Source organism: Helianthus annuus, chromosome 8, assembly GCF_002127325.2.
Source record: "Helianthus annuus cultivar XRQ/B chromosome 8, HanXRQr2.0-SUNRISE, whole genome shotgun sequence".
NCBI lineage: Eukaryota > Viridiplantae > Streptophyta > Magnoliopsida > Asterales > Asteraceae > Helianthus > Helianthus annuus.
The window spans coordinates 163,432,959-163,450,729 of record NC_035440.2 but is presented as its reverse complement, the minus strand read 5'-3'; the positions used below and the strand labels follow the sequence as shown (position 1 = coordinate 163,450,729).

General features: G+C 31.4%; 1 protein-coding gene across 1 annotated transcript; it reads right to left on the bottom strand.

Moving 5' to 3' along the window:
* Window positions 1-845: 845 nt before the first annotated feature.
* LOC110931804 lies at window positions 846-6,098 on the bottom strand. The gene is made up of 6 exons (XM_035976171.1): window positions 5,846-6,098; window positions 5,468-5,722; window positions 4,939-5,377; window positions 3,902-4,842; window positions 2,593-3,813; window positions 846-2,509 (listed from the first exon to the last, which is right to left on the bottom strand). Exons 1-6 carry the CDS (start codon window positions 6,096-6,098, stop codon window positions 846-848), a joined length of 4,773 nt encoding a protein of 1,590 aa, XP_035832064.1.
* Between the last annotated feature and the right edge of the window lie 11,673 nt (window positions 6,099-17,771).

Below are 17,771 nucleotides of genomic sequence, written 5' to 3'. Positions count from 1 at the left end.
GGACACGTTAATTTCTGTTCGTGCTGATAAACACGGTGGTGGTTTTCGCTATGAGGCTTTGGAATGGCGTAGGAAATTTACAAAACCAAATGGTATCAATCCTCCAGCTAAGTGCACGTTTGTTTACTGCCCAGTTGAAAACAAACTGATTCTGAAGAAGGTTGTCAAGTAGTTCCTTTCAAACTTTTTAAACAATATAACTAAAATTTGGGTCTCTTCCAATTTTGTTGGTTGGCTGGTCTCTATATTTCATTTTGCATCTTCATCCTATAAGGTGTTTTGAATGTATTAACATATCTTGATGTAGACCTTTATATACTTCTAAATGGGATCAAAGTAACTTTAACATCAAAATGGGTTATATATTTAATGTTTAATTTATAATATTTATATCTTGCCAATGGAAATATGATTTACAATATATTTACAAACGTGTAATTTTAAGATTGTTACATCAACAAACACATTAATTTAACAACTTAAAATATTTCTAACAATTTACACATGAGTTACAACAATAATCTTATATTCTGCAATGAAAGACAAATTAAACGTATGATTGTCCAACATAAAATGAAAATACTTTAAAAACAGTACAAATTGATGGCTAGGATTATACATTTCGGGTTTCAATGAAGTATTTAAAAAATAAGTAAATCTATACGATATTATATACATATAAATAAGAAACATATGATTAATAATTACTATGAGTAAATTAAAAAATGGAAAATTAATAAAGAAATTTAAAAATTATAAAATACTACAACTAATATATAAAAATCTCGTACAATAGAAAAAGTTTTATTACAGTCATTAAAATACAAATTTACATGAAATACATATCAAAGGTGAGTGAACACTTCTTTATAAACAACATTGGTTGTTGTATTAGTAGGTTTCCCATCCTTATCTAGAATTAATATCTTCACCCCTTGTCTTGATTTAACTCTAGATAATGCCACATATAACTGGCCATGTGTGAAAACTGGTTCTTTTAAATAAAGACCAACCTTAGACAAAGACTGGCCTTGACTCTTGTTGATTGTCATCGCAAAACACACAGCAACAGGAAATTGTCGTCTTTGAAAAGCAAAAGGTATTTTTTTGTCGGATGGAATCATGCTAATTCTTGGAATGAACGTTCTAGTTCCAACATTAGCACCTGATATAATTTCACCTTCCATAACCCTCTTTCCAAGATATGTAACTTTTAACCTTGTACCATTACATAATCCATTCTGTTGGTCAATGTTCCTAAGAAGCATAATAGGAACGCCAACTTTTAGAACCAGACGATGATTTGGCAAACCAGATATCTTTAAACCATTCAAAACATCAGGTGAATACAACTCTTGTTGGAAGGAATCAATACCTTTTTCAGTTTCACATATAGTATCAGAACTTAGGTACTCTACTGGTTCACCAGGAAACAACTCTAACAATCGATCATTTATTTCATGAACGACCTCATTTTTCGGAGTCAGAATGGCTCTTTCAGAAAAATAATCTAGATCCATATATCTTTCTAAAACCGACGGATACACAAATCGAATTAAACTTTCAATGGGATCGGAAGAATCTGTAATTAGTAATTCAGAAGGTATTTCTACAATTGCAACGCCATCGTTGTCACCTCCAACTTTACCTTCCCCAATATCAAGAAGCCATTTGGCAAAATTCTCAGTCTCCACCATTGTGGATTGTGAAGCACCGATAGTCAACCTCATGTTTTTTGTTAAGGTGAGTAATTTACAATGTGACCATATGTAAGATGAACTCAAGGAAGCATTAACAATTTCTTGCCTACTTCCGTTTGGAATAACAGGAAGAATTTGCCTAAAATCACCACCAAACACAATTACTTTACCTCCAAATAAAACATCCGACTGAGAATTGCTTTTGTCAACCAAAACATCTTTAAAGGTTCGGTCTAAAGCTTCGAACGCATGCCTATGTACCATGGGTGCTTCATCCCATATAATTAGCCTAGTATGCTTAAGCAAGTAGGCTACATCACCATCAGCCCTTATGTGACACATCGAACTCTCGTCTAAATTTATGGGAATGTGAAATCGAGAATGTGCCGTTCTACCTCTTGACATTAGCAAAGAAGCAATACCACTCGAAGCAACATTTAGAACGATCTGTTCTCTAGACCTAACGGATAAAGCTAAAGTTTTCCAGAGAAATGTCTTACCTGTTCCACCATATCCATATACAAAAAATACACCTCCTTTTCCATCTTCAACTGCTTTCATAATTTGAGTATAAATGCACATTTGTTCGTCAGTCAATGAAGATATAAGAGTATGTAGCTCACTCTGAAGCTGCGGAATATCAAAAGATAATTCTTCGTCAACCAAACGATTGTTTCCAGCAGCAAAGGAATCGTAATCAGGATAAGGAATTGTCGGCCATCGTGTCAAAGAGGAACCATTTCGAATCAGGTACTTTTCAATTTCAACCAATGTCTGATTCTTCAACCTCTCATCAGACATTACAAGTTCTGTAAAGAAAAAAAAAATAAGGACTAAGATTGTGAATAAAATGTATCTGAATAATGTTATGGGTAATATATTGAAAAGAAACCTTTGTTTTTTGTTGATCTTCTTCTATTGTATAATATGTCATCGCCCAATAATTTCCATGTTTGTTCAAATACATATTCAGGTCTTGACAATGTATTTGACAACAACAAAGTAACAAAAAGTGCACGGGTATAACGACCATCACCCGCAAAATTTGCTTCCTTAATTGCTTCAATGTACTCCATGTCATCATCTAACAAACCCATAGCATAACACGCGTCCCTGAAAGTTGGAAACAACTGACCATCAACAGTTCTAATATCTTCAAACGACTTGGGTCCTTTGACTTTGTTTAGGAGAATTCTAAGAAAATGCGGTTCACCCACAGCAGGGGAAACAGAATGAATCCGTCCGATCTGTAACAGCTTTCTTTTACGTGGTTTCCATACTCTATCTCTTAACTTCCAACAGAATTTAGTAGGAAACTCAACATAGGTAAGTTTCCGTGCATTTTCATCGTTTCTGTTCATCTCAAACCACTTTAGAAAAATCGAAGAAGAAACTGATGGCTTATCCAAAACTTCTTGTATATCGTCCTCGGCACCAAATACAACATTTTGTTGACCTTCAAGATGAAAAGGAAGTCTCATGACCGGAGGAAACCTAAAGTGAACCTCATTTGCAAATATCCTCCAAGAAGCTTCACAGGCCGAAACGTACCTACAATCATAATACGCTTTGATCTCATCCTTTGTTGTTTGTTCATTTTCTGTACCGTCTCGGTTTGACACTACAAGGGAAGCTCTATCTGCGCCTTTATTAATGTACTTGAACAAATATTTAATAGAACCAGCTTGATTGCACCATTCAACATTAATGTGAGCTTGGTATCTTTTCAAAAGAACCGGACTATAAGGAACAACACTTCTGTTGTCTAATTGAACGTTGGACTTTGTAACAGTGTTTCCATTGTCTCTTCTTCTATATACAGGGAAACCGTCAGCATCAGTGGTGGTCTCAGCGTTGAATTTTTTGGGATAGTTTTTTGAACATCTACTATCAACCATACAAGGACAACTCGGATTTGCATTTCCACATGGACCATGAATCATGAAATCAGTCACAAGTGCATATAGGCTTGGATCTTCTCTCTTATCAGGTATCTCAGCAGAAATGAACTTGTCAAGATGATCAACGGACAAAATTTTGGATTCCGGTTTCAAAAAAATGCAAATGTGAGCATGAGGCAATCCACGTTTTTGAAACTCCACAGTATAAACGGCTACATTAAAAAATGATATTTAGTAAATGGTGAAAAATAAATTATAAATATTTATGGTATTATCTAAATATAAAAAGTATAATTATACCTGCACTTAATTCTCCAAATACTTTTTTGTCCTTTAGATCTTTTGTAAGTGAATCGAGCTTTATTTTAAACAATCTACACAAAATGTCTGGCCTGTCTTCAGGCTTAATTGAAGTATTTCTCAAGTATCGTTTAATCTCTGGCCACTTCGGATTACATGTAACGGTAATAAAAAAATCGGGATATCCAAACCATTTACATATAGCCATAGCATCTAAATAGTTTTGTTGCATATAGCGTGATCCGCCGGTAAAAGAAGATGGTAATAAAACACGTATACCAGTATTTGATAGATCATCTTTTCCTTCGTTTTTCAGGTTTTGAAGATTTGAATATGTTTCAGACCTTAGATGTTTCTGTTGAAAACGAATATAATTAAGCCTTTCACTCTCAATCATGGTATATGCATCTACCAAAAATTGTTGAAACAATCTCCGAGCTTTTAAAATTATAGAAAAGGCAGATGATCGATCTTGAATTCTATAAGCAAAGAATTCTCTCATTGTACACTTGGGTCGAATTTTCTTTAACGTACGTATACCATCCCTATGAGGAATGTCTATTCTATATCCATCATCACCATTAGGAAAAAGGATTGGATACTGAAGTGCTAGATATGATGGATGAAGTTCACTGATTCGTTGAAGACCTTCAGTATGAGACTCAACAACAATATCACGATGATCAATTATTTTATGTAGATCACCAACTATCAATGCAGCAACTTCTGAAGTTGAGGGCAAGTTGTAAGTACGACCGTCAAGATCTCTTTTGTAAATGAGACGAAGCTTGAAATTTTCATTAGGATTCTCATTGAAGTGGTTTCTTGCAATTCTATAACTTTTAACCAACTCATTATTATGATCCAGGAAGTCTTTTAAAAACTTTATGAGCTGAATATCTAATTGCTTTAAATGAGAATCCGACTTATTTGTAGATTCACTGAAAAAATAGAAACGCATAAGGTAAATATGTGATGGTATGTAACATCAAAATATTGGTACATTGAAAATACTATAAACTATGGTGTAATATTACCTGAACAACCTTTTCCGATTTGAAACTTCATTATCAGTATCGTAAATATAAAGCTGGGAGAACTTTGGATCTTTACCAGGTGCAGGTACCAAACCACCTAATGTGTGGAAATTCTGTCCACTAATACGAAATACATATGGTGCCTTACCACTGTTGATACTCGAATCTACCTTTCCACCCATTGATGTAAAGGAGAACATAGAATTGTATCGTCGGATATTCTTTAAAAAGTACTTACTTTTTTCATTAGAATTTCCAAATAGATCCTTGTATACTGAAGTAGGTTCTTTCAAATCTGGAAGCTCCACTTTGCCATAACCACAACATAAACTGTAAGTTAACTTACCCAATGTAATTCGACCTTTACCACCTTCGTCAGACCATAATAATGAATGACACATCTCGCATCTAAGGATTTGATTACCGTGATCCAAATAATCTGTAAACATAACATTGATTTTCAATTATGATTTTCATAAATTAATAAAGAAATATTATTTAACTTAAATCAAAGTAACATTGTTATTACCTGTGGATACACCTTTATAAGGGTCTTCAATGGAATGTAAATTTTCATTGTCGTCATCAGAAGTAAGATCTACCATTGGAATAGGTTCGATAATACGTTTCTTAGGTAAAACCTTTTGTTTACCAGATTTAAGCTTAGTCAACGTAGAAGAAGATCGAAGAATGTTGTTACTGTTTTGTGTTACAATGTTTGAAACAATAGAAAACTGAGAACTGCTAGGCGTATGGGTTGATTGGTTATTAAAAGTAATAGCACCTGTGAATGTCATAATTAAATGTTAGTAAAACAAAATTTTGATTGTAATGCAAATCTACTTCATACATATATATATAAATAATGAGATGATATATTCTTTTAAAATATTATCAGATTACTTACCAGTTGTTATGCCACTTAAGGGTGTTGACGTTGTTAAAGATGTAAAGTTACGCACTGTCTGAAAACTATTAGATGACGAAGGAAGATTAGGATTATAATTTTCTTCGTCGGTTAACTGAGATTTGTTAACAATTTTAGAGGATCCTCTACCACTTGGTGCACTTCTTCTTTTATTTGACTTTGTTCGCCTATTATCAAGAATTGTCTTCCGCATTTTTCTTCTATGAGCAGCAAGTAATGCTGAAATGTTCATTTTATTAATTTTTTAGGTTGAAACAAACAGTTTATATATAAAATAAAAAAATCTATATTATAAACAAATTTCAATAAAAAATCGTTACATTAAAATACGACATACCATTTGAATTACAATATAAAGGGACTGAATCATCTGTAACTAAATATATTAAAAAATAAGAATTTATCAGTATAATACAAAAACTATTAAAGAAAAAAAGGTATTTGAAGAATTCTACACTGTAAAATTTTACCATTAGTAATGTTCGACAATGGTGTCCTTCCAAGTGTACCTAAATAATTATAAAATAATAAAAGGGAATAAAAAAAATATAATAAAAGAAACAAATTAAATTAACCGTTAACGTAAAAAATAATTGTAAGAACAAAACTTACTATTAATTGATTGCGGAACTAATGTGATATCACTCAAAGGGGTATTTTCAAATCTTCTCTTATTTAACATCTCCTAAATTATATAATTGAAAAACATACAAATTATATAAATGAAAAACATACAATTTATATAATTGAAAAACATACATAAGAAATAATAAAAAAAAAGTAATCATAAAATAGCCGTTTATTATCTAACCCATCAATCAATATCTACTCCCCATAAAAAAATTCATCATTACACTATAAACATCATTTCTCTTACAAAACTAAAACACAAAAAACCGTCTTCTTCATCATCTAGGGCTTACAAAAATCAGAATTTCTATATTGGAAGATAATCAAAGGGAAAGTTACTTATACCTTCTCGGACGATTTTAAACAAAAAGGTATGATCCTTATCATCGATATATTACTCATTCACTACTATTTGAGGAATAATAATGTGTGAAATGTATGAGTAACTTTAATTCGAATGAAGTTAGAACAGAGTTACATTATGAAAGCATATATCAGTAGTATTTATAGATTGCATGTTTTGAATATCATTGATTTAGTGGGTTGGTAGAAATTTTAAGTTATCTGACTAAGAATAGGATTTTTTACATGTTTAAATAACATTGACTCTGTAATAAGTTATTAATTTTGAAAAAAATTAGATAATCCCATATGAGATTAACACAAAAAATACAATTACGGGTCGGATAACTTAATAGGAAACTAATTAGCTTTATATGTCAGTACTGGTTAATTATTAAATGTTGATAATATTATCAAGAATGATTTTTAGACAGAAAATGATACTTGTTTTGGAATATTTGTCTTTTATATGTTATACCTGTTTTAATATATATTTATAATTGAAAATCAAACAATTTGCAAAATTAAGAAAAAATTAAAATATATGAGTACATTGCAGTTTAAAAGATGGTATCATCATTTGTTCAACTGATGGAAGAACCTAAAGATCTATCATTGGTATGTGTACTTTCATCTCTAAATTGATGGATCTAAACAAAGTATGTAATATGTAATATTGACATAAGCCTATTTTTTATTGTTTCATGTAACTGTTAACCCAGCTGGTACCTGTTCAATTTGTGATAAAAAAATGGGGAAAACATTGGCAACACATGAACATAGAGGTTCATCATCAAGACGGTAGACATTGGACTGTAAGACTTAGACACATGAATAATCTACCAGTGTTAACAGATGGTTGGAGGGCTGTTGTTAACAGTCTTAATTTGTTAAAAAACACTTGGCTGCTGTTTAGAAGCTTGGGGGATAAAGAGTTGGAGGTTTATCCTTTCGTAAAGAATGTGTGTAATGAATCATTCATAAGAATGAACAACTTAGCAAAGTTGGGTCTTACGGTAAGCATACTATTTCATAATTAATATATATTCAAACTTTATAAGATAATAGAATTGTCATTGTATTGTTAATAGTAATACTTATATACTAACATTAATAACTTGCAGGTAATTCCAAGTGAGTATGTTACCATGTTTTTCAAAAATCATGAGGTAAACGGCATTTACCAAGTATATGCAGCTGGTAAGTACTGGGATGTGATGGCATCCAAGATTCATGTTACATATGCTTTTACGGACGGATGGCCGAAACTGTGTGAGAGGTTGGAAATTATGGAGGGTGACACAATGATCTTTGAAAAGATTGATAATGTTGTGTTTCAATTGAGGGTATTCAGGAAAGGAATTGAAGTTGAATTGGGGTTTGACGAAAAGTCCGAAGATACTGATTTTTGTGAAATCATATCTAAAAGAACATTCCAAGAAAGTGTTTGCTATGTAAGTATTTTTTTCTTACAAAGAACATATATCACATAATTCAGGTTGGTTATATTTATGCTTATTTTTTTCCAGCAGAAGTTTGGTGAATCTGAAAGTGAACGGGAGACAAGTGGAGATTTAGTGATGAATGAGGTACTGGATTATAATTTACTGAAAGTATATAATAAAATGTTGATTAATGAAATAATATACTACTGTTGCATTAGTTTCGAATAAAAATGAAATTGAACATTCATTAATTATGAAGATGACATCTTTGGAAATGAAAATTAACAGATTTTGAGAAGGAGACAAGGAATTCTAGATTGTGAGCAAGTTACATCACCTAAAATTAATGATTCTAGCTTTGAGGTTAACGTCAAAGATGAGGTAATAAAGATTTGGTATACATAATCACAGCTTTTACAAATGGTTAAAAACGTAAATTATTTATAATTTTGATCCCTACCATTGTATATTTAATAGATTTACGAAAAAATACTATTGTTTTGTGAAGGTGATTGAATCAACATCAAAAAAAGGAAAGGAGGTTGACAAGACTCCGGAAGTGGTGACACCAAAAGTAGGAAACTATCGCCGATCATCTCACAAAAGAGAGGTAAACATTATTTTAATCACATGTATTATAACACTTTTCATTTATTGTTGAATAACATCTTTCACAATTATAAAATGCATATCATTCATAAATATAATTATATTCACAGAGTATAAACTACAATGAGAAGGTATCAAAAAGTGGAAAAGAAAAGAAAAGGAAGCTTGGTAGTGGAATTCAATCAAAGGCTGAAGTTGATACTGAAAATTATGAGTTTACTCGAAAAGGAGAAAACAGATTGGTATGGAAATTTGAAATATAATGATTAAGATAATGTAAGTAGTTAATAAGGTATTTTATAATAATAACATGTAACATTTTTTTGGTAGCGCCTTCCTGTTGAGGTTGCAAGGAGATCTGGTCTTACAGAAGAACTTCATGCATTAAAGATTCAGACTTTGGATGGAAAAATCATGTGTAATGAAGTGGAAACAGAACAAAATGGTGGCAAACCGCGTTACAAAATGGTGAAGTGGGATAAATTTATGTGTACAAACAGTTTGAAGAATGGTGACATGTTACACTTCAACTTTGTTACGTCTACACAGGTGCTCCAGTTAAAAAGTGTGGATCGAAAATAGAACAATATGTGAAAGGATGGTAGTAGTGTTATATTTTGTTGGCTTGTGGATTGTGAATGATAAGGGTTTTGGGGGGTAACCATATAATTGGTTATGAAGACAATGGTTTTAGTTTTTTGGCTACATGATTATGTAACATGTAGATGTAAATTGAAACTATTATCGGTTAGCTATAATATATATAAGTATATAAATGAATGTTAATCATCTTGTTGACGTGTTGCATCAAACTAACAAAAACGTTGATTTATGAACAACATGTAATAAACCATTGTATATTCGTTTCTGAAATAAGATAATAAGAGTGGTAAACATACCTGACGTATAATAATAAGCTGTTGGTTAGTTTCAAAGTAAATTATTCCAGACAATGAAACGGTAAACGGATGCAAACTTACTTGTTGGAAAGAATGACAAGCAAAAAACACAGATCTAAAATTGAACTGGAAAATGCAACTAAAACATTGAATAAAGAAAATGTGTGATGACAAAAAGTTATACACACTACTTCCTTCATTTATAGAAAGTCGATAGATAAATTAGGCAAATTGTTGCTAAATTGTAGCACAAAATATAAGCAAATAATTAGTTGATACTAATTCTGATTGCGTAAGTTTGTAATGATAGTTATTTGTGATCCCAAAAATTATTCACATCTTATAATTATATAATAAAACATTATATTTGTTAAAATATTTTAAGAAATGAAAAAACCTCAATTAAACCCGAAATATATAATAGTAAGAACCATAATAAGGTTTTCCATTAAACCATAAACATATTATTTTAACAATGTAAAATTCTTAATTCCTCATTTTGATATACTTGATATATAGTACGTTCACCATTTTCAATAATCACCATCTCCTCTGTAACGTTTACGTTCTCTTCAATTGCATGTTGATCATGAAGTCCATAGAGTTCAATGAGTTCACGCGGCCACAACTCCATCAAAATAGACGAAGAAATGAACAAACCTTGTTCTTGGAGCATTTCCTAAAAAAAAAAGAATTCAAACATGTGAGTTTATTGAATAATGAACATTGGAAAAATAAGCCATAATTAGAGTTTTAAAAACTAAAACTCAATAACCATTACAAGATAATCTTCAACATAGCAACCACGTTTAAAAGCAAATTCACGTGATGATAAACCATCAAGCCATTGTTTAGAGACCAATTTGAATCGATGTATTGATTTCGTATCGATCCTTATTAATATCTGGAAAAGTATCAAATGAAAAGGAAGCTCAACCATTGTGTTTCTAAAACCAATTACAAAAACAGTGATTTCATTGAGTTTATATATGAGTAAAGAATTTTAAAATAGGAATTGATAATGTCAAAATGGGAAATTTCCATACTTAAGCAACCTTCTAAATATCAATTATGGAATTGATCACATCTTGTTTTAATATAGAATCATATATTGTTATTTTCATGGGAAATTTCATATTCATATTGTTCTAAATTTCAATGGGAAATTTTCGATACGTAAATGATACATATTCTTATAAGTTATAAATCATTTACAAATCTACGAAATTAACAATAAGAATCTTGGGTTTAGATATTAGGACTTGGATGAATAAAATAAATAGCCAACAAAATCTTATCATTATTATATATTTAAATATTATAACCTAACCAAAAGAAACATTTATTTTGAATAATAAATGCTATATATCCGTGAAATACACAATAAATTTTTTCAACTTTTGTATGATATATTGTTCATAACATGGTATATATCTTCTACTATACGTAAATTGACATTTTGCACCATGTTAGAAACTTATATCAAAGATATTTTAACCTCATTAAAATAATTTCAAACTTTACCAAACGATATGAAAATGTAATAAACACTCACGTCAAAATGAAAACTATAAAATATGAAGCAATAATAACCGTCAAAGTAATAAAATTGTCTTCACAAAAAGCATAATTATTAAAATATTAAAAACGTTCAATGATGCAACACCACTTTTGACCATACTTCAAAAGTCCTTATTTCTCAATTTTTGGCGTCAGGAGATCCAAGCCGACAGCATCGTTGATTTCAACTTTCCCAGGACTGTTACGACGTTTAGTAGAAGAGCTATCAACTGCATCAACATCATAAACATCTTCCAGGTTACGTTTAATGTTCTCGAACTTCGTCGCTTCTTGATCACTACCATCTATAGGATCTGGCGTAACGCTGTCACCCATCACAGATTGAGATTCCTGAAACTACGTCATATATAAAAACATCCATTGGTTTCATAAAAATGTAATCTATATAAAGGAAAAAAAAAGTGTAGAACAACACAAGTATAATACCTTCCCTAAACCTTTGACATTACCAACTGAATCGGACAAACTTTGAACATTTGACTCAGAAAAGTCAGACTACAAAAATTTAGAACTGTTTCAATTTATGAATAAAGACATATAGTTATCAATAACCGAAATATTATTATGCTTGGAAGAAAAGCGTAACCTCATTAACTTTCCATTTTTTCTCCAAAGCAGATAGTAGATCCTCATCAGAAGATAACATTGAAATCCCATAGTTTTCAACCTGGTTGGTAATGTTAAAACTGGAAATTTTTATTTGGAATGCAAACTTCTTGTTCAACAACACATCAAACTCAGATGGAAGTGATTGAAACGATCCTTCGGTGGAAGTGTCAACCTGTTTAATGATAAAGATATATATAACATATGTATAAATTGTTTAATAAATCATGCCAAACCTTTATCAGATGATAAATATTTGTACCTTCGAGTAGATATCTAGCAGTTCTTTCGAGGTTTTTTTCAAAAGCTTAATAGCTTCATAATCAAACAAAGTACAGGAAATGGTTCCAGTTGAATCCTGAACCCTTAGAGGTATCTTGTATCTATTATACGACTAAATGTTAACAATTGCATAAAATTAGTTTTGAAATTAATTGTAAAAATGTATAGATACCGATGAACAGGAACAATGTCAACAGCATCACAATCTGGGTTTATACACTCAAACGACTTGTCATCCAACACGTCAAAACTGCCATCATCTCTTTCAACCAACTCAGTTTTCTCTTCAATTTGCTTCTTACAAACATTGCATGATAAATAATACCACGGCTTATCAATTGAAATAGCTATAACAGTACCAACAATGATAACCTTTTTCTCCTATCAAGTATATAAAGATTGTAGTTACAGATAAGTATATAGAAATGACATATAAGATACGTGAAGCATATATATGTTTGATATACATACCACGTCAATAGAAGCAATAAAACCGTTCATAACAAAATCTTCAGCATTTAGAAACTCATCTTCTGCATTCGATATCACTTGGGAGCATGATTGTTTACTTGAAGATGATTTAGAAAACTCTTTTTCAAGATATCTATTAAAGTATAATATATTAATAAAAAGTTTAATCATTTTTTTAAAACGAATATTAAGCTATTAATGATATACCTGTCTTTGAATTCTTTGATCTCATGAATATCAGAATTTATGAAGACACGACTTGCTTCAAACATGTTAGTCAGTCCAACTTTACCTGATTGTAACAGACATTTAATTGCAATGACAGGTATTAAATAACAGATTGTTCATTGTAAAGACTAATATGTATAATTAAAATACATTTTTAGATTACCATATGGGAAAAAAAGTGGGTTAATACCTTGATATATGTTAACTGTTCCAAAATGGACAAGTATAACCACGTGAGCAGGTCGATTTTTGTCATTCATGTAGTTTGACAAAGTGATTGCATAATTTTCCCACAACGTTACACTAATCTTCTGATCTCTGTAAATATTAAAAGTCACATAATCATTTTATAGCATAATAATATATCAAAATTGATAGTGACTTAAAAACATATATATTAAGTTTTTGTTATAACATTATTACTCGAGATCCTTCAAGGTAATGGTCATTCGTTTTGTTTTAGATCCATCCTTCCTATTTGCATCTTCAATAGGATATGAGACAACCAAATAACCGATGAAATCTGTATATTAAAATATAAGGAAAAATTACAAACAACTAATCATAATTAAAACATTTAAAAAAATAAAAAGTATATAGTATTTACCTATTGGTGTATTCACTTCAATCTTTTTACTCAACACAGATTTAAAATCAGTGAATTTAAATAAGTACCGAGGACCAGACCAGTTATCAGTTTTCAGAACAGATGTGAAAGCATAAAAAGATAGTTTCTGATCTTTTCCGGTAACCTTAATTTTGGTTGTATCTTTGGCTAGGGATGGTTTATGAATCAATAAACAGTCATCAACTACCAAAAACTTAAGGAAACGTTTGAAAAGCTTATGTAAACAGCTACATTGAATGAAGGCACCCTGAAATTTAAAAAATTGTTATAACGAATCATACAGAATGAACACGTATATTTATTGAAAAAAGCATATTAATAATTATATAAAAACTTTAAATATCTTACCTCTTCATCCATTAACAACATGTCAACACGATAGATCTGGTTATCATAACCATTCATTTTTTTATCCCACATAGATATGATCTTAGCTTTGATGGTATAATTGGTGGAATGAGCATTAAGTGACCTGAACATAGTAATATGATTGTTCTCCATTTTCACTGGTAAAGATTCACAATATTAGTAACTGATACTAATTCTAATATATATATAAAAATGAATAAAACAATTAAAAATAGGGAAAATGGTTTAACCTCAGATTTCGAAAACCACAGCACAAGAAAGAAAGACAATTCGAATGTCGAGTCAGAGTCTTTAACTTCTGGTCTTATTTATACAATAAAAGTTGAGTAAATTATGGCATAAACGGAATATATTTATGGAAGTTATAAATCATTTACAAAAATAAAATAATTCGGGAGACAAAGTAATTTGGGTAACGGTTTTAATTACCTAATCTGTTACTATTTGTTTGCTATCAAGACTAAAAATTTAAAAAAAAAAAAACAATAAACATATTTACAGTTACCTAAATAATGATTTTTTATAAACAATGTATCCTTTTTTTTAGGACGTTGCAAATAAAGAAATTTTAATTGTATAATTGCTCATACCACAGTTAAAACAGAATTCTATCAAGAGAGAGTTGGAATACCGTAACCTGTACACTTTGACATTTGACCATTTGAGCTAAAACCAGATAAGGATGAAGTAAAATCTGAGGAAGAAATGTAAAGACATACAATGTTAGTAATATAAGTAAAAACAGACGAATCATTGATTTAGGATTGTTCGTGCAAACATGAACAATCTATATATATAATATATGAATAAAGTGTGAAACAATAACAGACGAATCATTGATTTAGGATTTAGGATTTTTCGAAACAATAACAGAGATGAAACAACAAAACATAATATTATGCAAACAACATAGTAACTAAGCAAAAACTTATCACAGTTTTCATTGATAAAACCAAGCAAACAACATAGTAACTATAAATCTCAAAAAAGATTGATAATAAATAAATGAAAATTGCGTATCTGTAACTTCTTAAAATTTCCTTTAACTTCCGATGCTAAATCCGAACATTAATCTTCAATTGACAAGAGCAGGGATGGGAAGAAGATGAAACGATTTAGGGTTTTTATTTTGGAGAATGAATGATTTATGTAATTTAGGTGTATTATATACCCGGGTCGAAAAACACAAAACGGAGCATTTAATTCGGATCCCGTGCGTGAATAATAGGTATCCCACATTTTCCCGCCAAAAACCTAAAATGGTTGCATAATAGAGGGACACGTGTCCCACACTTTATTCATATATTATATATATAGATGTGTGGAAGGGATTTTATTGATTTGAACTGGAGATTATGCTAACTAATAGAACGGTTAATTTTGGAATCAAGAGATAATTAAGGAGGTTTAATTATGCTATAATTTCTGTTTTCAAATATAATAAAACTAGAAAAATATCTTCTTATTTATATGACCACATCCCATGAATTTGATTAAGATATATTTTGATTAATGATATAACATCATATTTTTTAGAAATCCAAATTTTATAATTTTAGTAGATTTGATGAATAATTCAAACTTTTTTTTTATGATTCCGATTTGAATATAACTTTTAGTTCCCAAAATTTAATTCTATTAACTTTTATCTACAATAAAGTTTGACTTTTAATTTTTATAATTTCAATTTCCAGTTAAAATAATGACGACAGAAACAAAACCAAAAAAAAAAAAAAAATAGTTTGACTATTGATTTTTTTGTGCTTGTAGTTGCTAGTGGGCTTTTTTTCTCTCTTTTAAGTTTAGCCACTATTGTCTTGCTAGCGGGCTTTTTTCTTTATTTAATAACATGCTTTGTTGTTTTCAAAAAAAAAAAACCAAGGCTAAGGCAGGAGAGGGCAATCCTCTCAACTACCCAAAACTATGGACCCTACCATTCTTAATCTATTATGTCATCTCCAACATTCGGTGACATATACCCGCTAGCACTACCCAATTTCGGTACTTGCATAGGTGACGGGGTGTTACCGAATCGGGTAGCCTACATGAAATGCCTTACCCGAACACACCCCCTCCTCCCTAAAACGTTTTTACAAGGCGTTCTCAAAGTTGGATATGCCGACCAAACCCTTGACCTCATAAAAAGCTCACTTTTGCTTTTCCTATTTATTTTAATCTTTTTTAAACAATTTTTACACCTAAAGTATCGCCACACTTTACAAGTTTTTGAGTTGTTTTAATGACTTGGGAGTTGTGTTTAGCCCGATAATAGTTAAGTTCTTTAACCTAACCTATTTGACCCGCTAAAGATAAACCAGAATCAAAACGCACCCGTTTTTAAATAGGTAAATGCTGCATATGATTGGCATTTCCATTTCCATTGATGATCATATCTCAATTAATTATGATATTATTAATTGAATGTGAAGAGTGCTGATAAAGAAAATATGATCAGTAGTTTGAGTCCTGTGACGACAATAAACGGAAACATACTTACTAGAGAAATTAAACAACCAGTTACGGATTCAAAGGTGACACAAGTGTCTCAACATATATCATTCGACTAAATCGATACTCCCAACTCGGAGTAGAGAAACACGGATAGTGTCTTTTGAAGTCCTCCGACTTCATTTTATCAAGCGATATGTTATCCTTATCCAAAACCGCAAGCCAATTGCCAATACTCGCTGTGTATATATGCGGCCATGTAAACTTCTTATGAAGCGGTTGCGGGTCACTGAAAGCAGCCACCTTCCCCCACCCATCATCACCATCCATCCTCCATATATCGCCATGCATCGACTATATGTCATTTATTATTATTTTATAGGATACACACAAGTGAATGCATCCATGGAGAACGACTAAACTTCTACGATAACTTTTTGCACCACCTGGAACCGGTGGACATTGTATTTTCCTAAATTTTTCCGTCTTCACATCAAAACATATAATCCATCTATGACTCGCTTTAAAATAAACGAACTTGCCGCACAAAGTAGACTGAGGCCTTTCACTGCAGGCGGTGCCAACAGAAAAATCAATCTTTCTCCACGAATCCAATCTGTTGGAATATATATAAGCCCCATTGCGAGCCCCATTGATCAAATATAGAAGTTTGTAATCATTGGAAGAGTCAGTATAGAAACCGACAACATCATTATAGTCGTTGATGGTTACGTGGCGGAGGTGCATCCTGGCAAACATAGGCGTTGATAGAAACGATTTCCATTGTTTGCACACGCACATGCATCGACCTACCGACTTTGCTGGAAGCCTTGGTAGGATGTTGGATTCTATTAAACTGAGTGGAAGTTCATCATTCTTCATCTTCTTCTTCTTCATCTTCTTGTGGGCTTCCGTCGCGGAAATTATCACGACCCGAAACCTGACCCGAAAAAAAAAGGTTTGAGTCGACTAACACGACTGGTTAAAAACGGGTTGGGTTCGGGTTGACCCGTATTAAAAACAGTTCAGGTTGACCCGTTAACCCGTTTAAGTATTTAGAAAAAAAAACTTTTATATTTTTGTTTTTGGTTTTTCCGTCTTCCATTTACATGGTTAGTTATGATAATGTTAGTTTTAACACGCCATATTATTTACTTGTCACACTCATACTCACCACTAAATATGTTATCGCTAACCCGTTTACAACCCAACAACCCGCTTATAACTTGTCTACATGTATGTTAAATGGGTCGTGTTCAGATTGACCCGAATTTATGTGTGTGCGGGTTAGGGTTGAAATATTTGACACAAATAAATAATATGGGTTGGTTTCGGGTTGCAAATTTCAACTTGCCAACCCACCAAGC

Coding starts and splice junctions, on each gene's coding strand:
- LOC110931804 (XM_035976171.1), bottom strand. CDS start 6,098: ATGAACATTTCAGCATTACTTGCTGCTCATAGAAGAAAAATGCGGAAG. Junction 5,378..5,467: donor TTATAAAGGTGTATCCACAG/GTAATAACAATG, acceptor TTATGTTTACAG/ATTATTTGGATCACGGTAAT. Junction 3,814..3,901: donor ATTTGGAGAATTAAGTGCAG/GTATAATTATAC, acceptor TTTTTAATGTAG/CCGTTTATACTGTGGAGTTT.